The 27,896-nt window shown below is 35.2% G+C and overlaps 1 protein-coding gene across 5 annotated transcripts in view; it reads right to left on the bottom strand.

Moving 5' to 3' along the window:
- Nucleotides 1-27,896, bottom strand: part of NAV3 (neuron navigator 3) — a 584,734-nt gene that overhangs the window by 350,228 nt on the left and 206,610 nt on the right. For 4 of the 5 annotated variants that reach the window (XM_059936565.1, XM_059936566.1, XM_059936567.1 and 1 more), the window contains exon 1: nucleotides 13,438-13,680. The exons of the other annotated variant lie outside the window; for it this stretch is intronic. In XM_059936565.1, the coding sequence (XP_059792548.1) occupies nucleotides 13,438-13,680 (243 nt within the window). Of the gene's footprint in view, nucleotides 1-13,437; nucleotides 13,681-27,896 lie in introns of those variants that run through there. 5 annotated transcript variants of the gene reach the window in all.

Here is a 27,896-nt window from a genome sequence, read left to right as displayed (position 1 = left end):
GAGAGGGATGTCTTAGACAAAAGTTTGCTCCATCACACACTCCTAATCTTCTGATTTTTGAACTCTCCTTTTACTGGATATTTCCATATTTCATTTCATCCTCACCTTTCTAAAATATAGACTTGATCATGTCTCTTTGACATCCTTCCCCCCATCCTCTATAGACTAAGCCCAACCTCCTTACTGGGCATTTAATGTCATCTTCCCATAGCCTCATCTCAACTGCATCTCTCTTATCTAAATCCTAGGATTGGTGAATAATCTGTAGTTTTCTAAACATAGCACAGTGTTTCATACCTTGATAGATGCTATTCTACCTAAGATGTTCTTTCTTCCATATTTATTTAGCTAAAAAAATTCATTCTTCAAAACATGGCTGAAATGTTACTCTACTCGTACATGGAAATTAATCACTGTTTCCTTTGTTCTACTAACAATGCTTAATATTACTACTTTTGGTATTAAACTATTAGATACTTTTATAGTATTATAATAGGTAATAAGTTGACCACCAACTATGTACAACACTCTGCTGGCATACAGTCTTTATGCAAATGTTATGTGGTTAGTTTATATTATTGTCCTCATTTTATAGATGAAGAAGCTAAGACTTAAGTATTAATTGACTTGCCACAGTCACTTTGTTAGTGAATATTGGAGCATTCTAAAATGAGAATTGTGGTCAGCAGACATCAAGTGCTGTAAACAGGATGAAAATAAGACGTAAATATGAGTCAATAAAAAATGTCTTTTCCACCCCAAAACACACCACCACACGTGGACCTGCCCACCAGAAAGAAAAGATCCAGCCTCATCCACCAGAACACAGGCACCAGTCCCCTCCACCAGGAAGCCTACACAACCCACTGGACCAACCTTAGCCACTAGGGGCAGACACCAAAAACAATGGGAACTACTAACCTGCAGCCTGTGAAAAGGAGACCCCAAACACAGTAAGTTAAGCAAAATGAGAAGACAGAGAAACACACAGCAGATGAAGGAGCAAGGTAAAAACCCACCAGACCTAACAAATGAACAGGAAATAGGCAGATTACCTGAAAAAGAATTCAGAATAATGATAGTAAAGATGATCCAAAATCTTGTAAATAGAATGGAGAAAATAAAAGAAACGTTTAACAAGGACCTAGAAGAACTAAAGAGCAAACAAACAATGATGAACAAAAAAATAAATGAAATTAAAAATTCTCTAGAAGGAATCAATAGCAGAATAACTGAGGCAGAAGAACGGATAAGTGACCTGGAACATAAAATAGTGGAAATAACTACTGCAGAGCAGAATAAAGAAAAAAAATGAAAACAATTGAGGACAGTCTCAGACACATCTGGCACAACATTAAACGCTCCAATATTCGAATTATAGGGGTCCCAGAAGAAGAGAAAAAGAAAGGGACTGAGAAATATTTGAAGAGATGATAGTTGAAAACTTCCCTAATATGGCAAAGGAAATAGTAAATCAAGTCCAGGAAGAACAGAGAGTCCCATACAGGATAAATCCAAGGAGAAACATGCCAAGACACATATTAATCAAACTATCAAAAATTTAATACAAAGAACAAATATTAAAAGCAGCAAGAGAAACACACAAATAATATACAAGAGAATCCCCATAAGGATAACAGCGGATCTTTCAGCAGAAACTCTCCAAGCCAAAAGGGAGTGGCAGGACATATTTAAAGTGATGAAGGGAAAAAACCTACAACCAAGATTACTCTACCCAGAAAGGATCTCATTCAGATTTGACAGAGAAATTAAAACTTTTACAGACAAGCAAAGCTAAGAGAATTCAGCACCACCAAACTAGCTTTACAAAAAGTGCTAAAGGAACTTCTCTAGGCAGGAAACACAAGACAAGGAAAAGACCTACAAAAACGAACCCAAAACAATTAAGAAAATGGTAATAGGAACATACATATTGATAACTACCTTAAATGTAAATGGATTAAATGCTCCAACCAAAAGACATAGACTGGCTGAATGGATACAAAAACAAGACCTGTATATATGCTGTCTACAAGAGACCCACTTCAGACCTAGGGACACATAGAGACTGAAAGTGAGGGGATGGAAAAAGATATTCCCTGCAAATGGAAATCAAAAGAAAGCTGGAGTAGCAATTCTCATATCACAGACAAAATAGACTCTAAAATAAAAACTATTTCAAGAGACAGAGAAGGACACTGCATAATGATCAAGGGATCAATCCAAGAAGATATAACAATTGTAAATATTCATGCACCCAACATAGGAGCACCTCCATACATAAGGCAAATGCTAACAGCCATAAAAGGGGAAATCGACAGTAACACAGTCATAGTAGGGGACTTTAACACCCCACTTTCACCAATGGACACATCATCCAAAATGAAAATAAATACGGAAACACGAGCTTTAAATGACACATTAAACAAGACAGACTTAATTGATATTTATAGGACATTCCATCCAAAAACAACAGAATACCCTTTCTTCTAAAGTGCTTATGCAACATTCTCCAGGACAGATCATGTCTTGGGTCACAAATCAAGCCTTGTTAAATTTAAGAAAATTGAAATCGTATCAAGTATCCTTTCCGACCACAATGCTATGAGACTAGATATCAATTACAGGAAAAAAACTGTAAAAAATACAAACACATCGAGGCTAAACAATACACTACTTAATAACCAAGAGATCACTGAAGAAATCAAAGAGGAAATCAAAAAATACCTAGAAACAAATGACAATGAAAACACGACGACCCACAACCTATGGGATGCAGCAAAAGCAGTTCTAAGAGGGAAGTTTATAGCAATACAATCCTACCTTAAGAAACAAGAAACACCTCAAATAAACAACCTAACCTTAAACATAAAGCAATTAGAGAAAGAAGAACAAAAAAACCCCAAAGTTAGCAGAAGGAAAGAAATCATAAAGATCAGATAAGAAATAAATGAAAAAGAAATGAGGGAAACGATAGCAAAGATCAATAACACTAATAGCTGGTTCTTGGAGAAGATAAACAAAGTTGATAAACCATTAGCCAGACTCATCAAGAAAAAAAGGGAGAAGACTCAAATCAATAGAATTAGAAAAGAAAAAGGAAAAATAACAACTCACACTGCAGAAATACAAAGGATCATGAGAGATTATTACAAGCAACTCTATGCCAATAAAATGGACAACCTGGAAGAAATAGACAAATTCTTAGAAAAGCACAACCTTCCGAGACTGAACCAGGAAGAAATAGAAAATATGAACAGACCAATCACAAGCACTGAAATTGAAACTGTGATTAAAAATCTTCCAACAAACAAAAGTCCAGGACCAGATGGCTTCACAGGCGAATTCTATCAAACATTTAGAGAAGAGCTAACACCTATCCTTCTCAAACTCTTCCAAAATATAGCAGAGGGAGGAACACTCCCAAACTCATTCTACGAGGCCACCATAACCCTGATATCAAAACCAGACAAAGATGTCACAAAGAAAGAAAACTACTGGCCAATATCACTGATAAACATAGATGCAAAAATCCTCAACAAAATACTGGCAAACAGAATCCAACAGCACATTAAAAAGATCATACACCATGATCAAGTGGGGTTTATCCCAGGAATGCAAGGATTCTTCAATATACGCAAATCGATCAATGTGATACACCATATTTACAAATTGAAGGAGAAAAACCATATGATCATCTCAATAGAGGCAGAGAAAGCTTTCGACAAAATTCAACACCCATTTATGATAAAAACCCTCCAGAAAGTAGGCATAGTGGGAACTTACCTCAACATAATAAAGGCCATATATGATAAACCCAGAGCCAACATCATCCTCAATGGTGAAAAACTGAAACCATTTCCACTAAGATCAGGAACAAGACAAGTTGCGCCCTCTCACCACTATTATTCAACAGAGTTTTGGAAGTTTTAGCCAGAGCAACCAGAGAAGAAAAAGAACTAAAAGGAACCCAAATCAGAAAAGAAGAAGTAAAGGTGTCACTGTTTGCAAATGACATGATACTATACATAGAGAATCCTAAAGATGCTACTAGAAAACTACTAGAGCTAATCCATGAATTTGGTAAAGTAGCAGGATACAAAATTAATGCACAGAAATCTCTTGCATTCCTATACACTAATGATGAAAAATCTGAAAGTGAAATTAAGAAAACACTCCCATTTACCACTGCAACAAAAAGAATAAAATATCTAGGAACAAACCTACCTAAGGAGACAAAAGACCTGTATGCAGAAAATTATAAGACACTGATGAAAGAAATTAAAGATGATACAAACAGATGGAGAGATATACCATGTTCTTGGATTGGAAGAATCAACATTGTGAAAATGACTATACTACCCAAAGCAATCTACAGATTCAATGCAATCCCTATCAAACTACCACTGGCATTTTTCACAGAACTAGAACAAAAAATCTCACAATTTGCATGGAAACACAAACGACCCCGAATAGCCAAAGCAATCTTGAGAAGGAAAAATGGAGCGGGAGGAATCAGGCTCCCTGACTTCAGACTATACTACAAAGCTACAGTAATCAAGACAGTATGGTACTGGCACAAAAACAGAAATATAGATCAATGGAACAGGACAGAAAGCCCAGAGATAAACCCACACACATATGATCACCTTATCTTTGATAAAGGAGGCAAGAATATACAATGGAGAAAAGACAGCCTCTTCAATAAGTGGTGCTGTGAAAACTGGACAGCTACATGTAAAAGAATGAAATTAGAACACTCCCTAACACCACACACAAAAATAAACTCAAAATGGATTAAAGACCTAAACGTAAGGCCAGACACCATCAAACTCTTAGAGGAAAACATAGGCAGAACACTCTATGACATAAATCACAGCAAGATCCTTTTTGACCCACCTCCTAGAGAAATGGAAATAAAAACAAAAATAAACAAATGGGACCTAATGAAACTTAAAAGCTTTTGCACAGCAAAGGAAACCATATACAAGACCAAAAGACAACCCTCAGAATGGGAGAAAATATTTGCAAGTGAAGCAACGGACAAAGGATTAATCTCCAAAACATACAAGCAGCTCATGCAGCTCAATATCAAAAAAACAAACAACCCAATCCAAAAATGGGCAGAAGACCTAAATAGACATTTCCCCAAAGAAGATATACAGATTGCCAACAGACACATGAAAGAATGCTCAACATCATTAATCATTAGAGAAATGCAGATCAAAACTACAATGAGATATCATCTCACACCAGTCAGAATGGCCATCATCAAAAAATCTACAAACAATAAATGCTGGAGAGGGTGTGGAGAAATGGAACTCTCTTGCACTGTTGGTGGGAATGTAAATTGATACAGCCACTATGGAGAACAGTATGGAGGTTCTTTAAGAAACTAAAAATTGAACTACCATACGACCCAGCAATCCCACTACTGGGCATATACCCTGAGAAAACCATAGGTCAAAAAGAGTCATGTACCAAAATGTTCATTGCAGCTCTATTTACAATAGCCAGGACACGGAAGCAACCTAAGTGTCCATCAACAGATGAATGGATAAAGAAGATGTGGCACATATATACAATGGAATATTACTCAGCCATAAGAAGAAACAAAATTGGGTTATCTGCAGTGAGGTGGATGGATGTAGAGTCTGTCATACAGAGTGAAGTAAGTCAGAAAGAGAAAAACAAATACCGTATGCTAACTCATATATATGAAATCTAAGAAAAAAGAAAAATGGTCATGAAGAACCTAGGGGCAAGACGGGAATAAAGATGCAGATCTACTGGAGAATGGACTTGAGGATATGGGGAAGGGGAAGGGGAAGCTGGGACAAAGTGAGAGAGTGGCATGGACATATATACACTACCAAATGTAAAATAGATAGCTAGTGGGAAGCAGCCACATAGCACAGGGAGATCAGCTTGGTGCTTTGTGACCACCTAGAGGGGTGGGATAGGGAGGGCGGGAGGGAGGGAGACGCAAGAGGGAAGAGATATGGGGATATATGTATATGTATAACTGATTCACTTTGTTATAAAGCAGAAACTAACACACCATTGTAAAGCAATTATACTCCAATAAAGATGTTAAAAAAAAAACCCAGCAATTTAGAAGTGTATAAGGTAAAAAAAAAAAAAAACAGAAAAGATGTCTTTTTAAAAGCCATTTTTAACCTCTCAGAAAACAGAAGTCAGAAATCAAGAAAAGTAAAGCAAATGTAAACCTTGGAATAGTGCCAATGGACACAAAGTACTCTTTAACGAAATGTATCTGCAAAGTTAGAAAGAGTGATCATCTGAAGCATGTTGAAGGATATAATAATAATTATTATTAAAAATAGTAAAGATCTGAGCATTTTTGGAAGCTGATTCTAAAGCAGTGTTTCCCTACGGAGTTTGATTTCACCTTCCCCACAGATGCATTTCACAAAGTCTGGAGGCATTTTTGGCTGTCACACTGGAGAACACTACTAGCATTTAGTAGATAATGGCAGGGATGATGTTAAATATCCCACAATAGTAAGACTATTCCCCTAAAACACAGAATTATCAGTTCCAAAATGTGACAAGTTTGAAAAATCTGGGTCCAAAGAATCCAATGGATTCGAAGAGATTGAAAAAATAAGAGAAATGTGATAACTGACAGGACAAAATCAGGAGGAAGAAGAAGGGGAGTAGATAATAAAAATATTCTCCTTAGAAAAGCTTTACCAAGAACTATTGTCCTCAGTTCTCTTTCATTTTTTACAGATAACAGAGATTGAAGTTGAGACAGTTTAAGTGACTTATCATTTCAAAATCTAGCAGAAGTTTAATTCAAATCTTTTGAGCTCCTAATTTGATGTTCTTTTAACTATGACACCTAGTATTTTAAGTTCAAGATTGACTGAGGGTAATTGTTGGAGATACGACAGCATTAATATCAACCATGAAACAATTATTTTGTTTAAAAATCATGACATACCTAATGATTTTATGTCTCCATAAACAATATACTTAGTGCCTTCGTTTTTATTAAAGGAAAGAAAAATGTCTATAACACTGGAAAGGAAGAAACTAAGAAGAATACATTTGGCAAATCAGCATCAAATATACACTCAGTATTGACACTTGCAGAAGAACAATTTAAAAGTTGTATGAGGTTTTGAATAACATTTAATCACATATAATTTACACCAGAAATTCTGGTAATTTCATAGTTTAAAGCATTACATATAATTCTTTAAAGACGTTGTAAAGCACAAACTAAAATAATAGACAACAGTATTAGACTGTCACATTTCTATAAATTGTTACTTAAGGGAAATAAATGTATGATACTGAAAATCTGAGCCTTCTGCCAGCAGAGAAGAAGTTAAAATTCAAGGGTCATTACAGCGTTCTTTACACTACTGCTACCACAAAGGCAAAAACAATTAAAACAACCATTAACAGCTTCACTATAAAACTTGGAGCATGAAGTATAACCAGAAAAAGAAATCATCATGTTTCTTTAAATACAAACAACTAAATGTGCAAGCACAGCAGAAACAGGCAAAGCAGGCGGAATCATCTAGAGACCTGAGGGCTGACCTATGCAGCTGTGGCCTGGCCAGCTCTGGAAGTGCTACCATGCGAGCGAGCCAACAGGAGTGTCCACAGTCCTCAGCAATCAGGCATCTTCGCCATGAAGGAAACAGCTGGAGCCCAGAGCCTGTCATCTACTCTATTGACATCTGCTGCTATATATTTCTCTTCTGGGGTTTCTTTTATTTATTTCTGTTTTTCAAACAATTCGGTGGAGACCCTGTGTCCACTTAATTGTCTTCTAATAATTCTAGGCACTTGGGCATACCAATGCTTTATTTGCAACTCATGAGCAATGCTAATTAAATACTTACAGCAAACCTTACTTTTATATATATATATATATATATATATATATATATATGGAAATCAAGTCAACCAATAGCCCTTCTTCTCTCCCCCTGGCACCAGAAGTCCCCATTGTTGCAATGTTGTTTATTGGTTAAGAGTAGCATCTTCTGGAACCACAGTCTTAGTTTGAATCCATTTTCTACCACATTGAGATACTGGCAAGTATTTAACCTCAGCCTCAGTTTCTTCATCTGTAAAATGGGGATGATAACAGTGCTTATATTATAAGACTATTGTGAGGACTGAATGCAATACTCCATGAAATGCTTGGTCCAGTAAATGGCATATAGCAAGCCTCTATAGACATTAGTTAATATTAGTCCCTTTCTGCTATTACTTCTCCTAAATGTCACTGACAGTGTAATTTTGTCTCATTTTTACCTAAGAGCCTTCCTCATTGTCTTCCTAATGAAGTCTGCCTACATCTATAATCTGACCCCAAACTGTTCGTTTTCACTAATAGTCTGCTCAAACCATGATGGCTTACTCTCTGGGTACTCCTCTATGAAATCCTCTCCTCAAAAGAATGCTTTTTCCTTTCTATATATGAGCCCTATCTGCCCATTAAATTACAACTACTTGATGAAGTATTTTCTGAATGTTCCAACCAAATAGGATTTCTCTCAAATGTAAATTAGGAAAAAATTGCCCTCATTAGCAATATTATCCATATATTTGCTTGTCTATATCACAATTTATGTTTTTAAAAAATATTCAGTTTAATGCTTTTGAGTATCTTCTGTTTTCAAAGCATTAGCGTTAGCACTATATGAACAAAATAGTAAGCAATAAACTCTATCTTGATTGTCCTTACAACTAATAGGGTAAGAACATTAAGCAAGTATCCATTCTACCATGTATATAAATTCCACTCTTCATTCAAGAATTTCCTTTATATCTCCCCAACTGGATATAAACTTTCCTTCCTTTTAACCTCTACAACAATTTATTTATTATTTTCTTTGACTTTTGAAGTGAGCCTTAAAAGAAATAGGTGAAACTTGGAGAAAAGGTTATAACTAGAAAAAATATTGCAAGTATATCATGATGAGAGAGTGTAATGTAAAAGACAATAAAGGCTTTGTAGAGACAAATCTAGATTCAAATTCTGGATTTTGATACTAGTAGTTAACTGTCTGCTCTTACGAGTGTCTCCCACTCTATCTAGGCCTCAGATTACTTCTCTGTAAATGTGGATACAGTGCCTTCTTAGAAACATTGTGAGAATAAAATGAGAAATTTCCTATAAAGTACAAGATAGGTGCTCAAAAAATTAATTGTTTTCTATAATAATGTAAAAAGAATCTTGAGTTTGCATAGGTAATTCAAGAAAGGAGGGGTGAGCAAGCCCAAGTCTGAAAAAAGTTAGAAATGAGAACAGAGGTAAAATTTAGGTGACAGATCAAGCCAAAAGGAGGATGGGGATTAAAAAGTGAAGGCCAGTTTTCAGTGGTAGGTATGGCTGAGGAACTTTCATGAACAAGGCTGTCTAATGCTCAACTGTATGTTATTTGGTGAACCATGAAAATGTAAAACACTCTTTCTTAACCTTAATCTCCAGATTCTTAAGTAACATTTCCAAAGCAAAGTTACTCTCTTTCTCATTTGGGTGAACGCCCAGGAAGAAAGGAAAAACAAATCCATATGAGGAGAGACTCTAGAAAATTCAAGGAAAGCAAGAAATCAGAACAAGAGGTAAATAGAAAAAATATGCCTTTTAGATATCATGGTGGAATTTGAAAATAGGCCATGGAATCTGTAATTAAAGTTATTTATTTGTTAAGACCACAACGAGATATCACCTCACATCTGTCAGAATGGCTATCATCAAAAAGAACACAAATAACAAATGTTGACGAGGATGTGGAGAAAAGGGAACCCATGTACACTGTTGGTGGGAATGTAAATTGGTGCAGCCACTATGGAAAACAGTATGGAGATTTCTCAAAAATGTAAAAAGAGAACTACCATATGACCCAGCAATTCCACTCCTGGGTATATACCCCCCCTAAAAAACACTAATTTGAAAAGATACATGCACCCCAATGTTCATAGCAGCATTATTTACAATAGCCAAGATAGAGAAGCAACCTAAGTGTCCATCAACAGATGAATGGATAAAGAAGATGTGGTATATATATACAATGGAATACTACTCAGCCATCAAAAAGAATGGAATTTTGCCATTTGCAGCAACATAGATGGACTTGGAGGGCATTATGCTAAGTGAAATAAGTCACACAGAGAAAGACAAATACTGTATGATATCACTTATATGTATGAATCTAAACAATACAACAAACTAGTGAATATAACAAAAAAGAAGCCAACTCACAGATATAGAGAATAAACTAGTGGTTACCAGTGGGGAGAGGGAAGGGGAGAGGGGCAATATAGGTGTAGGAGACTAAGAAGTACAAACTCTTAGGTATAAAATAAGCTACAAGGATATATTATACATCATGGGAAATACAGCCGATAATTTATAATAATTATAAATGGAGTATAACCTTTAAAAATTGTGAATCACTACATTGTACACCTATAACTCATATAATATTGTGCAGCAACTGTACTTCAATTAAAAAAAAAAAAGAACAGTGAGATTAAGCAATCTGAAAAATTTGGGACACCCAAGAATGAGATATAGAGTAGCTAGATAGAGCTATGATAGAAGAAGTGACAACAATTAGGAGACTGAAATGCCTGAATTAAAAAAAATTGTAAGACAGGAGAAGAAACTACAGTTTTTTCTTTAATCAGAATGGTAAATGTTTTGGATGGATGTGATGGAGAGACACTGGAGAAGAGACCAATTTGGAATTATTACAGTAATTGACAGAAAACTTAACAAGGGCCAAAGCATGAGGATGTGCATAAGGGGATAAATCCAAGCTGTAGTACAGAAGCAAAATCTCCAATTTCTAGCAAATTATGGAATGTGGAATAGCGATGTATATCACCAGAAATCAGACTAGGAGTTCAAGATTAGATGCCTGGAATGATGGCATGTACACTAACCAAAAACAAGGATAGGAGAAGGGAGTGTTGGATTGAAGATACATTTCTGACACTGTCATATACAGGTTTGTTCTCTCTCACCAGACTGTGAGGCTGTTTGGTGCAAGGACCAGCAGAATACTCCACATAAATGTTTCTTAATGACAGTCATCTATTGTGGGTACTATCAATGGTCTCTTTTCCTTAGAAATAGAACCCATAATTTTTAGTTGGGCCTAGAATAAACTCTACATTTTCCAGTCTCCACTGCAACTAGATAAGGCCTTGGAACTATCAACAGGCCAAATGGATGTGGAAGAATCCTTAATGAAACAGGATGTGTCTTTTTAATTGAGTGTAACTCAATTATCCACTCGAGACTGAGAGATGGATGCCAAAATGACGTTGGTGGACAAAAAGAGAGAGCCTGGTTCCCTGACAATTTCATGAAGTCACCATACCAGTCATGGATGGCTTACTTCCAGATATCCTTTAAATGAAAAAGAAACTCCTATCTTACTTATGCTGTTATGTGGATTTTTTTTTTTTTTTTACTATTTGCAGCCAAATCTAATTTTCTCTAACACAACGACCTTGATCATTTTTGCTGTTTTCTTTAGTTCTACTTTTTTCAGAAGTTTATACAAATCTTTATTCTTTTCTAACATTTAGAAATATTCTGAAATGCTGACCAGGCATTCTTTACATTTGTTTGAAAAAGTTTTCAATCTGATAAGCGGCATGGTAAAAACATCTCTATAAATACAACATTGCTTACCACAGAGTCTTATTGGAATATCAGATGCATGATTGATATGTTTGCTAACCAAAGAGACCAACCAAAATTCTATTGCAAGTAGTACTTACAGTGGTCAAGTCTTAGGCCAAGGCCATTTATCAAAGTACAAGTTTGAGTAAACCTGCAGAGATGATAGCCATGGTCAGGAGAGAAAAGTGGTTTCTCTTCCATCTAATCCAGACAAGTCATTGTGGGTACACAGAATATTAGAAGAGAACGACATGCATTTGTTTTAATTATTTGCATAAAGTTAAATATTGTTAGTCTTTTATTGATAATTTACACTTTCCTACTTTTACCCTGAATTGTTTATGTTGGAATGAGAACTCTAAGCCTAAAATTAACTATTTTCTTTTAATTGCTTTTTCTTGGATAGATAGTGTTGTCCTAAAACACAAAAGGAATAATTTTAGAACTAGAAGTACTTTAAAAATCATTCATTCTAAACCTTACGTTTTATAGATTGAATGATCCAAAGAGACTAATGAACATAACTAAATCTTTCTCAGTATAATTGTTCATTCATTGATTCATTCATTCATGTATTAATCCATTCAATTACTAATTGTTATGCCTAAAGCATTGAGGAGGGGGAGCTGTAGCACAGAATAAGGTCCTAGGTGCTATATATTTTCAATTTAGTGGGGATAGAAATAAATTATCCAAATAATTAAAACGCAATATAAATTAAAGTGTCGTAAGCATTACTACAGATGAATAACCACAGGAAAGGAAAAGAGAGGAAAGAGTAACTAGCAAAGACTTTATGAAGAAAGCTGCATTTGCGCTGCACCTGAGAGGATTTGAACAGGTGAAGACAGAATGGACATTTCAGACAAAAAGCGTGACTTTCTTTTTAACTTGTAGAGTTGATTTCTATACGAAGCCTTTTCTTAAATTATTTTTAAATCACATTTGGGTGGGAGAGTAAACTCAAATCATTCCCTAAGGAGCCAGAGGTGAGAATGTAAAGCTTGATGTCATAGTTAATGCTGCATTAAAAAGTGATGTTCATCAAGGTACAAAGGAATCCCCGTGAATCCCCTTCACCAACTGAAGGGCCATGTACCCCTCAGCATCTGGAGAAAATGAGTGTAGTATGGCTTAAAACCCAAAAGCTATGAGCTACTGCTCACAAATGTCATAAATTAAATGACTGAAAAAGATGTCAGTAATAAGTAAAAGAGTAGGGTTTCAATTTACAAGTGAAAACCCAGACAAATGTGCAGTATCAAGGAAAATCACACTTCATTTTCCTTCATACTACAATGAATTAAGCAGGCTAGGATTCACATATTCAGTCAGAAAGTGTTTAAAATGCAAACGACATTTAGAGAAAAGTGATGGTGTCTGTACTAGTTTTCACAAATAAATCTTTTTTTTACTTTATATCTGAAAAATAGCTCCCCTTTTCCTCATATTTGTGATCAATTACAGTTATCAGCAAGAGAGTTATCTAGGATTTAACTAGGCACTTCATCAATAAGTAGTACTGATAACACAGGCATATTCAGAGAATTTCGTTCACAACTTTTACTACCATAAATTATAAATACAGTTCTGCATAGGCTAAATATTCAGCTTTTCAAACTACTTACTTTCTTACACCGGTATTCCTCTACTACTCCCCACTTCACAGCATGTTTTATATTCTACCTAAAAGGAAATTTGCATTTCAGCTCTATAAGTCTGTAGGTAACCTTTCAGCCACTAACCTTGCTGTCTTCTGTCTCCTTAGCTTTTCCTTGGAGGGGTTTCTTCTCTTCAAATTCACAGGCTGATTGTAATGTGACCTGACAAGAAAGCATTGAGCTCTCTGATTCAGTAAGTTCCAAAGGTCTCGAAGAATAGTGCTGTGACCCAGTAGTGCCAAAATTTGGTATCGGAAGAGCAGTATGAATAGGCTTTGACCCAACAGCTGGCTGCCTCAGTTTTGAGGCAACCCCAAGTACAGGCATGGCTTCTATAAAAGTATCTTCTTGCTGCCAAAGAAAATGCTTCTAACCTCAGTCTGGTAGACTCCAACTTTAGTATTTCCAGAACAAATACTTTAAACAAAACTAGCAGTCAACATGATTTAAAAAAAAAAAAAAAAACACAACTAATAATATAACTTTCAGGAAGAGGCAAAACTCCCCTTCATCTTTAGTTAAGTTTCTTTCTTGCTGGCTTGAATTCTCATATTCTCATTCTCTCATATATCCATTCTCTCTCTCTCTCTGCTCAGTGAGTCTGTGTCCATGTAATATTAACTGTTCCTTTGGGGAGGAAACTTTTCTTGAAGGTAACTGCTACAAAGCTCCTTCTCTAGGATTAAAGAGCTCCTAGTTTTACCTTTTCTTCTCACTACAGCAGTCTGAGTCTGAGCCCTGAGAGTGAAAAAGAACAAAAGGAAAGCCCTTCAGTCCAACTGTCAAAGCAGCCAAAAGACCACAATAGTGGAAGGACAGGCATTCTTCCTAACTTCAGAAATAACCAGCCTGCATTCTCTTTTTAAAGAAAATTGTATTTCCCCCAGTTTAAAAAAAAAAAAGAATGGACACGATTAATGGCCAAAACAAACAGCTGTTGGAAGAACTTTTAGCCCGGAAACAATCTCAGCAATGAAGCTGTTTGTCTGATTTCCAGCTATTTTTCACTACTGACAGCCATGAACCACGGTGTTCATTCTGTTTCATCCCATGAAATCAGGTTAAATTCAGGCAATATCAGCTAAAGCTGCTAAATCATTCAGTAGATTATGCCTGCCTAGGTTATGGAAATATAGTAAATACAGAGAACAGGGCACCAGATATATAGTAATCATTTAAAATTTAGTAATGGTGATAATAAAAATATTTAGAGCTAATACATATGGGAAATGTACTACATAGCAGTTACTGGGCAAGCACTTCATCCTAAAAGAATACCACCTTTGAATAGGAGACAAAGGCCCTTAGAAGTAATTAGCTTAAGGTCACAGAAAATGGGGTTTCTCAAACTGGGTTCAACAAACCACAACCTGCAGTGCTTGCTAAAAACATAGATTCCTGAATTCATCCCAAATCTACCAAATAAGAATCAGGAGGGAGAGGGAGAAGTTTGAGAACTGAATTTAAATAAATTAATTGATTCTCCTAGACACTAAAATTTATGATCTGTATTTTACTTGATTTGTAGCTTTACAGTTCAGGGAATGGACTCTAAAAGGCTTGACTGCCTGTAGTCAAATCTTTGCTTCCTCACTTACTAGCTGTATGAATGTGGCAGTTGCTATGACTCAGTTTCATCTTCTGTAAAATGGGAAAAAATCTGTGCTTCTTTCACAAGGTAGTTGTGAGAATTAAAGAAAATAAATGGATGAAGTCATTAGAACAGAGTCTACTATATAGTAAGTGCTCAATGAATGTTAGGTATTAATGTTATTAGAAATATAATAGCCTTGAGAATTACTGAGGTAAGTTCAAGAGGCATAATTGAAGAGTTTGGCCAGGATCATAGGGTTAACATAACTGAACTCGGTAAAATGCTGAAAATAAAAATGAGATAAATTTATAGTCATTTTTTCCCATCAAACCTAACAGGAAAAGCAGCAATGAGTCCTAAAACACACTGTCTTTTAAAGCCAAGCTTAAGTTGAAGGCAGTAAGAGAATTCTAACCAGGCTAGATTTTAATATCAGTGAGTTTGAAAATATATAATAAAACCTCATGACATGACAATTTGCTATTATTCATTTATAAGAAAGAGAGAGAAAAAAAGAACTACTATGAACACTAAAAATATGCTTGTGAAAAGAAAAAATATGGTTAGTCAACTCCGATATTTTCTAAGATAGAGTCACACTCCTATATTTAACAGCTTGATTGAAGTAAAATTTACACATAATAAAATTCAGCAATTCTAAGGAAATAATTCATGTCACCAGCACCATAATCAAAATGTGGAGTATTTCCTTCATCCTAAAAGCTTCTTTCATGCCCCTTTGTAGTCAACATCCCACACTCAACTCCAGCAACCCATGAAGTGCTTGCTGACACTGGTTTTGCCTTTACAAGTACACGTTTAAATGAAATCATGCAGTATTTTTGTCTGACTTTGTTCACTTCGCATAATACTTTTGAAATCTGTCCATGTTATGTGTATCAACAGTTCTTTCTTTTGTATAGCTGAGATGTATTCCATTGCATGGTATGGCACAATTTGTTTATGCATTCTTCAGTTGAAAGACATACGGACTGTCTCCAGATTGAGGATATTATGAACAAACCTCTATAAATATGTGTATATGTTTTGTGTTGATATTATTTTATTTTCTCATGGATGAATAACTAGGAGGGGATCAGCATATATTTAACTATATATGAAACTACCAAACTGTTTTCCAAAACATACCAGTAGCAATACTTCACATTGTCAATCTTTTAGCCATTTTAGTGAGGGGCATAGTGCATCACTGCAGTTTTAATTTGAATTTTTCTAATAATTTATTGATATTGAGTATCTTTTCATATGTTTATATGCCATGCCATCCATATATCATCTTTGGTGACATATCTGTTCAAAATGTTTACCAATATTTTTGTCTTATTATTGAGTTTTAATAGCTCTTTATATATTTTGGATACAGGTCCTTTCTTAGATACATTTTTTAAAACATATTCTCCTAGTATACAGATTGCCTTTCATTAGGAGAAAATTCTCTATATATTTTTCACATTATTGCAGTCTTGAGAGCAGAGGCCATAACTAACTGTCCTTTTATGCTAAATTATCTTTTCTAGGATTCTGAGTTGTAAACAGCCTCGGAAGACTTCTATCTAGAAGCAAACAGCCTTGGAAGATAGGAATGGTGCTTCCCCTGAAGTAAAGAGTAGATTTATTTGCTGTATATTTTAATAAAAATCATGTCTCCCTCCAGGAAAAAAAGGTGACACAGGTTTGCTTACAACTAATTATAAAAGATTTGTGTTCCCTAGGCTCAAAGTTCTTCTCCTGTAACCCAACCTACTGCATATGCAGACATCACCTGGCCCTTGTCACACTGTCCTGTAGGAACTGAGGCTAGAGAAACCTACAGAAGAAAATACGATATTCTGGCTACTGCTATTGCTCTAAGTAATAAACCATCTCTGGTCTCTAATAGAGAAGTCTAATGTCTTCTGCCAACACCCATGAATATATGCCAGGTTAACTTATTAGCTTTCAAACAGAGTAAAGTCTCAGACGCCTTACAGTTCTTGACACCCTTTAGTTATCTTAATATTGTCTTTTAACAATATCATCAGTTTTTGCTTTATGTATTTAAAGCTTTATCACTGGCTTCATACACATGTAGGATTATTATTTCTTCTTGATGAGCTAGCTGTCTCCTTTAACATCCATAATGAAAATACTTTCTTTATGTTTGTTAGTATTTCTTATTCTAAAGTCTACTTTGGCAATATTTTGATTTTTTTTTGATTAGTGTTTGGTATAACTTTTCCATTCTTTGTGCCTTTACAGCTAAAGTGGATTTCTGTTAGGGTATACATTTTAAATCTTGTTCTTTTATTATCTCTGACAATCTGTGCCTTTTAATTGGAGTATTTAGACCACTTCAGATAAATGTAATTATTGATATGACTGGTTTAAGTCTACCATCTTACCATTAGTTTTCTATTTGTTCTTTATTCTTCTTCCCCTTTTTTCCTGTCTTCTTTGGATCGATTCATTTTTTTTATGATTCCCTTTTATGTCTGCTCTTGATTTAATAACATAGTTCTATGTCTTAACATTTTTTAATGGTTGCTCTAGGGTTTACAATTTAAACCACTAACTTATTACAATATACCTTCAAATAATATTAAATCACTTTATGTATAATGTACAGGCCCCACAGTATTTTATTTTCATGTTCCCCTCACATTTTTTGTTATTATTGTCATACATCTTCTTTACATACATTAAAATAGCACATTATTACGTTGTTCTAAACTGTCAATTTCCTTTTAAAGAAAAACAAAAATGAATAAAAATGCATTTTATGTTTATCCACATAATTTCTGTTTCCGGTGGTCTTTATTCCTTTGTGTAGATGCAAATTTCCATCTGGTATCATTTTCCTTCTCCTTGAACAACCTCCGTAAAATTTATTTTATTACAGATTTGCTAATGATTAACTGTCTCAGCTTCCGTTTGGCTGAAAAAGAGTTTACTTCACCTCTGTTTTTAAAAGAAATTTTTTTCTGAGTATAGAATTCTGAGTTAAAAATTTTCCTTCTTTGATACTTTAAAGATGCCACTCTATTGTTTTTCATTTGCATAGTTCCTAAGGAGAAGTCTGTTGTAATTCTGATCTTTGTTCCTCCCTGCGTACTGTGGTTATTTTATCCAGCTTTTGTTATGATTTCCTCATTTTAGTCATTTTTAGCAATTTGACTTTTGTTATGTTTCTTTGGTTTTGTGTTCATTGGCAGTCTTCAGAGTTTTGTCGAATTTAGAAAATTTAGAACAGTTATTTCTAAAAATATTTGTTGCCTCCCCCTTTCCTTCTGGGGCTCCAATTACATATGTGTTGGATCATTTGCTTTTGTACCATGGGTTACTAATGCTTTCATTTATTCTTTAGGTCTTTTAAACTCTGTTTTTCATTTTGCAATCAATTAACCTCTATTGCTATGTTGTCAAGTTCACCAACCTTTACTTCTATAATACTTAATCTGCTGTACCTTATCTAGTGTACTTTATTTCTGATAATGCATTTTTCTTCTCTAGAAGTTCCATTGAGTGTTTTTTGTATCTACCATTTCTTTTCTCACTGTATTTATGTTCTCTTCTACCTTCTTGCATTTATGAGGAATATTAATAATAGTTGTTTAATATTCTTATACATAAATTTTATCATCTCTGCCATTTCAGAGTATGTTTTTATTAATGGATCTTTTTTTTTCCTCCTGGATATGACTCATGTTATACTGCTTTTTACATGTCTGGTAATTTTTTCCTGGATGGGAGACATTTTGAGTTATACATTGTTGTGTGGTGGATTTCATGTGGTGTATGACTTTGTAAAGGCACAATTAAGTTACTTTTGAGACTTTATTACAAGCTATTTTTAAAAAGGTACAGAGCAGCTTGTTGTCTAGGGCTAGTTTAACACCACTCCTAAAGAAATACAATTTTTTGAACTCAAACAAATGCCTATTAGGTGGCCTCTCCACTCCAGCTGGGGGAAATACCCAGTGTCCCCAGACTTATGTGAGTTTTGGGAATTGTTTATCATACCCCTTTCTGGTGCTTCTTTCCTTGACCTTTGCTTGTTTCCTCTCATACAAGTACAGTGTAGTCCTTTACCAAACACTGGAGGAAACGCCTCTGTAAGTTTCCAGTGTTCATTCTCATTCTCTCTCTCTCTCTCATTCATTTTTCCCTTCCTTCCTGGTACTCTGTCTGAAAATTTTAGACCTCTAGGCTTTCCTGAACTTTGATTTCAGTCTCTACAACTCAGCACAATGGCTGGACTCTACGTGGGTTCTCCAGACCTTCTCTGGGATCTGGATATTCCCTCCAGGCAGTAAGCTGGCACAATAATAGTACTGCTTTTTAATTATCCTTCCCTCGGGTATCACAGACCTGCGCTGCCTTTTATCCAATGGCTGAATAATATTTTTTTTTTATATTTTTGTCCAGTTTCTAGTTGTTTAAGACAGGAGATTAAATCAGATCCCTATTAATCTATAATGGTTAGAAGCAAAAGTAAAGAGTCAGATCCTAATTTTTTTTCTCCAATCCATCCTGAAAAAACTGTTTAATGTTATTAGTTTTTCACAATATACCTCAAAACCTTTATTGGTTTGTTAGCCTCCTTCATTTAGCTGAGAACGTCCCTTAAACCTTAGAGAAGAAATATTTTGTACTGACAACTTGCAAGATGTTTGACTGATTGGGTTAGATTGTCTGCCAGCTCTAATGAGAAAATTCAAATAATAAAAACTAATACAGGATACAATGAGCATGGAGTTAAAACTCTTCTCCAAACTTGGCTTGAAGAACTTAAAACACTAAGATCTGTTTTAGAATGTCTTTCCAGAATCCCCATTGGCACCATTCTTTTTCAGATATCTGGGAAAAGTTTGATGCAGAAAGAAGTATTAGCCATGTAGTATATATGAGGGGGCAATAAGCCAAGATATGCCTTTATTGTGGTATTAAGCAGGGAAAAAGAAGGTAAACCAGCTGGTTCAAATATAAAGGTAGGTGAGGAGTACAAAGGAGCCAATAATAAAAGTTAATGGGCATTTGGAAATGCACATCATACCCACTAAAATGAGGAACAATTCAGGAGAGGTGAAAACTAATTATATTTGCTCTATGGCATATATTTAGCATCTTACAGGCTTCCTTACAATATACTACTGATATAGTTAATTGAGCAAATAAAATTCACCAAATTCAGAAGGCCTCTTAACCACAAAGTACAATGAAAAGCAAATGTAGTAAGCTTTGAAATGGCACTTCACGTTGATATTCTCCCTTTCAGAATATCATCCCCCAGGGTCAAAAATACACACATCTGGAGAAAGGATAGTTATTTTATTAAGACAAAAATCTCTTTGATAGTCTTGCCAGATAAATTTCAGTGTTCCAACAAGACAGTAGACCTTACTGAAAAAGGACATTAATAACTTTAAAAATAGTTACACTTGAAAGGACTACTCCTATTGGCATATAAGTACACAAACACACTGTGTTATGAAGGTAAAGAAAGGGAACTTAAGCCAAGTCCTGATAGTTTGGTCCTGGAAAATGCAGCCAAATAATTTTAGGCATAGCAATATATAAAAACACTTTTTTATAAAGGTATGTTTTTTTTACTACTGTTCTCTTGCCACTTTTAATTATTTTCAGCTATTTTTGAATATTATATATAGATACGAATTGGTTAAAATAAAAAGAGATGACTGTTTAAAAGGTATCAATAAAAATGTTGTTTGCAAAGGTTGTACTTACTAGTTGTGAAGAATTTGTAGGAATATCACTTGGAATATTACACATTCTCATATCCTGAGCATCCTAGGGCATGATATATAACCATTGCTCTTACTCTTTCAGAATAAAAATGTTAACTATCCCCTACTTTATTTCAGATATATTGAGGGTGCACCAGGATTCTTTCAGGAATTCAGGAGAAATATTTTCTAAAGTTCTCTTTTTAACTTTATTTTCAGATTTTAACCCAAAAAGTGAGCTGAATTCATTGTTGCCTGTGATCAGCAGATATGTCCCTTAGTTTTAGCAAAGGGAATTTCAGATATAACTAACTTTCATCTCCATTCTAGGAGACCACCCAGAAGACCCACCCAAATCAATAGCTTCGCAAAGGTGGTCTTTATCACATCATGCAATATTTTACTAGGAACCCTGGGGATATTTCAAAACAGCTCTGTGTGTGTGTGTGTGTGTGTGTGTGTGTGTGTGTGTGTGTGTGTGTGACAGAGAGAGAGAGAGTGAGTGAGAGAGAGAGAGAGAGAGAGGCGGGGAGGAGAGGAGAAGTACTGAGAGATTCAGCAAGATTCCCTATTACTCATCCTACCTGAAGGCATGAAAATAAGAAATGGGGAATTAGGAAGAGTGAGGAAGAAAACATGAGGTCTAAGGATTGTTCTCCTACTATCCTGAGTATTTTATTCAGGTGCTTGGTCAGCAATATAATATTACATACACATTAAAACCATCTGTTTATTCCACTGAACAGAAGTAATGATCCAGGGCCAGCACTCGTAGTTACAGTGCCTTCCACACCTGGACTGGTGCAATGCACAATCTTCCCAGCTGTATGCAATGGTCCTATTCTTAACAGCCCAGAAATAAAATAAGACTAATAACTGGAAATCCATGTTTTTGTATCAGGGACATCTAATCCATTGGATTCAGAATATATAGAAAATACACCATAAAAGATGCAAGCTTCAAATATATTCTTAAAAAAGTCTGAGGGAACACTTCAAAGTTTTCTTTTTCTTTCTTATCTGCCTTTCACCAAAATAGTTTTCTTTATGTATTTCCTTTTAGACATTATATTCATCCTGACCTTGACATCTGTTTTCTTTCCCAATCAGTTTTCTTACTAAAATATTGATGTACAAATATACATTCCCTTCACTTCCACATTATCCGAATCTCAAGGGTTCCTTTTCTTGAAATTTCACAAAGGAAGAATGATTTCTGACAGCAGTAGAAACAGTTGCCTAACTCTTTCTTACATATTTTTGGTCATTGCTTTTATGAACAACACATATGTTGCCCTAAATATCTTCCTCTTTCCTGTTCTAATTGCTTGAACATTGAACATGGCTGAGTAGAAAAGTATACTGTTGATAAAGTATGATAGACTTCCATAAAGATGACTTTTAATTAATTAATTTTAATTAATTTAGTTTAGGAAATTCTTTATTGTTATCAACATAAGATATACATGAGGAGCTTCTAATTTTTAACAAAGTTGAAAATTTAGGCTAAGGTTAAGATGTTTTGTTTTATTTTCCTCATTTTATTCCTTGTACCCATATTTTCTTGCTAAATATTTTCACAAAAACATTTTGTTTCTCTTCCCCCCCACAATGCTTCCACAAAATTTTTATAAGCATTAGGGGCTAGGCAAGGATGAGAACAGGGGGGAAAAAAAGGATAACTAAATTTGGTATCTAAAACATCAGCCTATTTTTCATTTTTCAATAGCTATATTTTTAAGAATTAGATTCCTCAAACTTAGAAGAAATGAGAATTTTAAAATTTGCTAATAACATGCTACTAAGTAGCTGGTGATAAGGTAGATTTTCATCTAACAGAAGAGGAAGTTTGACTCTTAGTAACCTCAGCTTAAAATCCTCACTATTAGTCAATTCTTGTACTTTCAGGATGAGTAGCATATTTATACCATGGTTATGTTAATAGTCAGTCCAGACAAAAAGGAAAAAGAGGGTGAGGGGAGAGGGAATCACCAAAAAATTTATAAGGTTCCCAGTGGTCTCATAAAAAGTTCACAGAAACATCTATTGCTGCCACGAGTCTTCTCTTTGCCAAGTTCTATAACAGTACCAAGAAGGTTTGAAATCAATCAATTCCACTATCACTGACAGAAATCTCCTTAGTCACTGAAAATGCCTTCAATGGATTTTAAGAATATGGAGAGAATTTGCACAGCCAAAATAAAATAGAATAAAATACCATTAGATTTGCTGAAAATGGGATGGGCTGAAGTCTATCAACTGGCACGATACATCCTACATGTGAACTTGGAATATAGAAACAGGGGGATGAACAGTTTGCTAAATTTTAAAATAATCTCACTTTTCATTACTTAAACTTGGCTTATAATACATGCATTTTCATATTCTTTATCGTAAGTAAAACAAAATCTCTTACATATATTTCTGGAATTAACAGAAAAGAACTCTCTCCTCTTAGATGCAGGCAGGATGAAAGAGGAAATGTTAAAGATGAAAGGTAATGTGTTATTTGTCTCCTCTCCTCTAAACCCCGTCTGATGGAGACCATCAGATGCTAACCTGGATGAGATCACTGAAAACAAAGGGTTCACATACTCTTAGTCTTGGGGACAACACTGCCAACTTTCCACACTTTCCAACTTTCCACACTTTCTGACAAAAAACAGGCAAACAAAACAAGACAAAACACTTTGAACAAATGTAAATGGAAAGTTTCATAATTCGAATTGGATGGGATAGATTCTTCTCCCATAAAGCCAATTTCCCTGTTTCCTATTAAGCATTAAAATTACTCATTAGAAATATATCATTTTCATAGGACAGCTTTAAAAACCATGCCCCAAAGGATGTGCATTCTAGAAGTTTTATTTCTGTAATTCTTTCAGCAATAACAGCATATTTGCATTTTGTATTGTACATATCCCAGACTCTCATGAAACAAGATATTTGGGATTTCTCTAAGAAGAGCATTATGAGAAATCAATTCAATTCAATTGTATGGCTTACTCTAATTTAATTAAATTATTAAACTCCCATGTTCTTTGAAGTTGTTTTTCTTTATATTCATCAGGAAGAAATCCTTACACGCCCTCTTCCCCAAACACAAAAAGCCCAGTTTCTACATATATTTATTTCACCATACCTCACAGCTTCTAATTCATCTGCTTATTGTATCTTATCTAAAAAGTGCTACCTCAATAGCCCAAAGCTATTAAGTGATAAGATCAGGTTCTATACTGTAGCCCTCTTTCCTCTTGTTAGAGAGGAACTATACAACAACATTGCCTGATCGCTGAAAGATGCTTAGACACACATTTACCCAGATGAATTTACCTCTGAAGGTTAAAAGGAGATAAATGAGAGACCAGTGGTGATTTTTTCCCCACCAGCTTGCATCTCTCAGCTGGGTTTTAAAAGCTATCTTACAAAACAAGCATATGGAGACCATAACTGCTATAGTGTACATAAACAAGAAAAATAATGACAATAACATGCCACGAAAACTATAATAAAGGTGAAGTGACCATTTAATTGCACATCTGGCAATGTTAAGAGCTGAAAAGGAGAAAATGCTGAAGAGAGGTTAACATTTGCCTCTGCAGTAAAAAAGTAGAGTGTGGTCTTGACAGAATCAATGGAAGAACTTTGCAAAGCATTTTAATCAACAAGCAGTGCCGTCAAGGAAACTTTACTCTAAAGTAAAAAACAAAAAAACAAACAAAAAAAACCTCAGGTAAACTCAGCAGCTTCTCCTCTTGAGTTTTTCTCCAAAAGATCTGACTTACACAACGCATCTATGGCAAAGAACAGGGTTTATTATTCCTTCACAGAATATTCAGTAAAAGGGTAAAATTATTAGTAAATCTTAAAGTAGGTACAGCCATTCCAGGCTCACAATCTTAAAACAGTGAGCTCCATTTAGATAAGCTTTAAAGTTTGGTTGCCCACTTTCTTTCTCTCCAGTTTACATTTTATTGGTATATTTTCTTTCTCAGTATCTGAGCTCCTACAAGCATCCTTCCAAAAATTGATCACCAACGTGTACACGGTAAACTAGGTTTAAGCATCAATAACTAGCCAACCAGAAGATGGAAAGAGTATAATAAATTGGAAAAGAGAATGAAAAAATTGAAATCAACTGGAGCAACCACAATTTGACGGAAACATGTAAAATACCAGCTATGCAGACACAGAGTCACAAAATTCAGTTTGTCAATCAGCAAGAATTCATAGAGTTGTTAACATATAGATGGCACTTTATTATTCTCTCTGAACTTTTAGCTTTAAACGTTCACTGGAAAACAGTGAAAATTCCCTCCATAGGTTAGAGATCATAACGGTGTTTAGAAGTGAGCTGAAACATAAATAAAGCCCTAAACCCACATTATTTACTTCAAATAACTTAAAATATTTGCCTATTGATATAAAAAAATTTTTTCCCTCCAATTCTGGCTTAGGGAAGTGGGGAGAGGAGTGGCAAATAATAAAACGAAGTAAACGTAAAGCTAAATGGAAAAAGATATCGTGTTTGTAAGTAAAATTCAAAGCTGACTAGACACAAAGACTGTAGGGTCCATAGCTGGGCACCATTCAAGAGAGAGGCAGATAACACTGCATGTCACAGGCTACCTGGCGGCTTCATCTTTCATTTTTTCTAGTCATTTGTGCTCACATTGGATAAAGAACTTCTAGATAGTCCTGGATGATAAACTCACAGGAAAGGGAGCAAAGGGAAATAAATGCCATTATCTTAGAGCTGATCTGAAAATACTGACCCAGTACCAATTCTACCCAGAAAGTGAAAACCGTGGTTTTCCAGTGTGTTCACTTTTCAGAAGGCTGACAAATTCCTTCTCTCTGTACAGATGCACCTTCTTCTCTGACTGAGCTAAAACCACTTATTTACATATTGATCACAGTGGAGGGTGGTCATCAAGTCTGAAAATATAGATGAATACATTAGATGATACATGGATATTACAGTACAAATCATTAAAAACAGCCTATGTTTCCAGACTTCCTGCTTCTAGTATTTTTTTTAAGTCTTCATTCTTAACCCCTTCCAATGAATACTGTGTTCATTTCCCCCAAACATGCCTTGTAATTATACACAAATCTCCACCAATTCATTCTTCATTACTCTCCCATCAAGTTTCTTCCTGCCTTTGAAATTCTGTCTTATATTTCCTCAATACTCCTGGCTCTTATTCCCTGTCCTCTCAAATCATTTGCCATATGAGACTAGCTTGACACATAATATAATGTATTTCAATTCCCCACCTCTGTTAGTGCATACTCATATATTAAGAGGTTCCAAAATACCATAAAATATCAATAGAAAATTATCCAGTTCTCCTTAGACATCAGATTATTATTTTATTGGAATATCCAAAAATTACTAAGTACCACACCCAAGTTCTAGTTTTGATAGATCATACTTGGCAATCTAAAAATTACAGTGTACAGTTCAGAAAGGATGTGGAGATGAGATGTAGGGGAAAAAAGATTTGATGAATTATGACATCTCAGGAAGCCATGACCACACTTTATATTAGAACTAAGATGTTCTAATATAAAGCGATAATTTTATAAGACTACGATGTAATTTTAAAAGCTACAACTTACTGGAGATGATATACATGATCATTTAAAAAGCCATGCATCAAGGGGTGTATCAGGATTGCTTTAATGCACCATATTTAACCTGTCTACTCATAGTAGAGATCCTTAGCCTACCCAAATATTTAAAATGAAAGGTCAATATTTACTATGTGCTCCTGAAAATGCATATGCTGTAATTCTAGTAATGAGAAAATAGTAGCATAATAACATAGCAGCATCTTCACAGAACAAGATGTTCAAGTTTCACCACTTGGATTTTTAAAGTAATTGTATCTCTGCCCACTCTAGTATCCTCTGGATCAAGGGAGATCCTTAATTGCTTCAATATAAACTATATAAGTAACTGTCATGCCATAAATAAAAAACTGCACTGAACTAAATAGTAAGTTATGACTAAAATTACTGTCTACAAATTATTTGCTTTTTGTCTTATTTATTTATTCAGCCTCAAACTTTACTTTGAAATAACGAAGAACATCTGACTGGTAGTGAATAGAGCCAGAACTAAAATTCAAGAAACATGTATCCCCCGTTCCACCATCAGCACTCACCACCTTGTCAATTGCATTGCCATGCTCTGATGTTCATGTCAGTTCCCACCCCTGACAGTCTTCAAGGATCCCCTCCATTAACAGTGCCAACTTAAATGATAGCAAAATCAGCACATCTTGCTGCATACATCTTAACTCTTTGGGAAAATTAAACAAAAGCATCTCTTCCTCTCCCTAAGTTGGGGATTCACATTCCAACCGCACTGATTAATAGCACCAGCAGAAGCAACTTTCTAATCAACATTTTAAAACCATGAACCATCTTAAAACAGTCTTAACTTGTTTTCAAGCTTGCACATCCAGTAGCTAATGTGTTTTGTTGGGTTTAATCACAGGTGAGTCCCACTAATGGGCAATTCCAGTCTAATTAAGGAGGAAAGTAGGCCTGTGCTCATGAGGACTCACTTTCTCAGTTTACAAACTGCTTCTCCGCACTTCTTTAGTACTTTCCACAGGATCCAGTGTTTTCCCTGTTTCAATAACTGCCTCTGCTTACCACAATCAGTTGTTTTTATTGGCTCTAACCCACTCATTCCCTTTGAATTCAACCTTTTCTCCCTGTTGATGTTTTCTTGGTATAACATTTCAAATAAAGATCTCCATTGCTTGGTGTTGCTTTATTTATTTCTCTTTTGATTTGCATGGTGTAGAGTTTGGTGGAAGTAGAGTTCAATGCCAGGCCATGGCAGAGAAAGCAGAATGCCTGATTTGGAGACCACATCTTCCCAAAGGATTCTTGAGAAATTTATCACAGGGCAGGAAATGTTCTCCCCAAACCAGTTTTTCCTCAACCTATGAAGGGCCATGAGCCTCCCTGAACAATGACACATTAATTCCCCTGGGATATTGGACTTGTGAGTGTCCACCAAACTCTGGCATGATATTAGGTCAGTGGTCCTTTAATGGTAGTGGGCTTCGGAACCACCCGTAGGGCTTGCTAAAACACAGCTGGCCGGGCCCCACCCCCAGAGTCTCTGAAATGATAAATCTGGGGGTGGGGCCTGAGAATTTGTTTTTCTAACAAGTTCCTAA

The sequence above is a fragment of the Balaenoptera ricei genome, chromosome 10, assembly GCF_028023285.1.
Source record: "Balaenoptera ricei isolate mBalRic1 chromosome 10, mBalRic1.hap2, whole genome shotgun sequence".
Classification (NCBI taxonomy): domain Eukaryota; kingdom Metazoa; phylum Chordata; class Mammalia; order Artiodactyla; family Balaenopteridae; genus Balaenoptera; species Balaenoptera ricei.
This window is presented reverse-complemented; position numbering and strand designations above follow the sequence as displayed.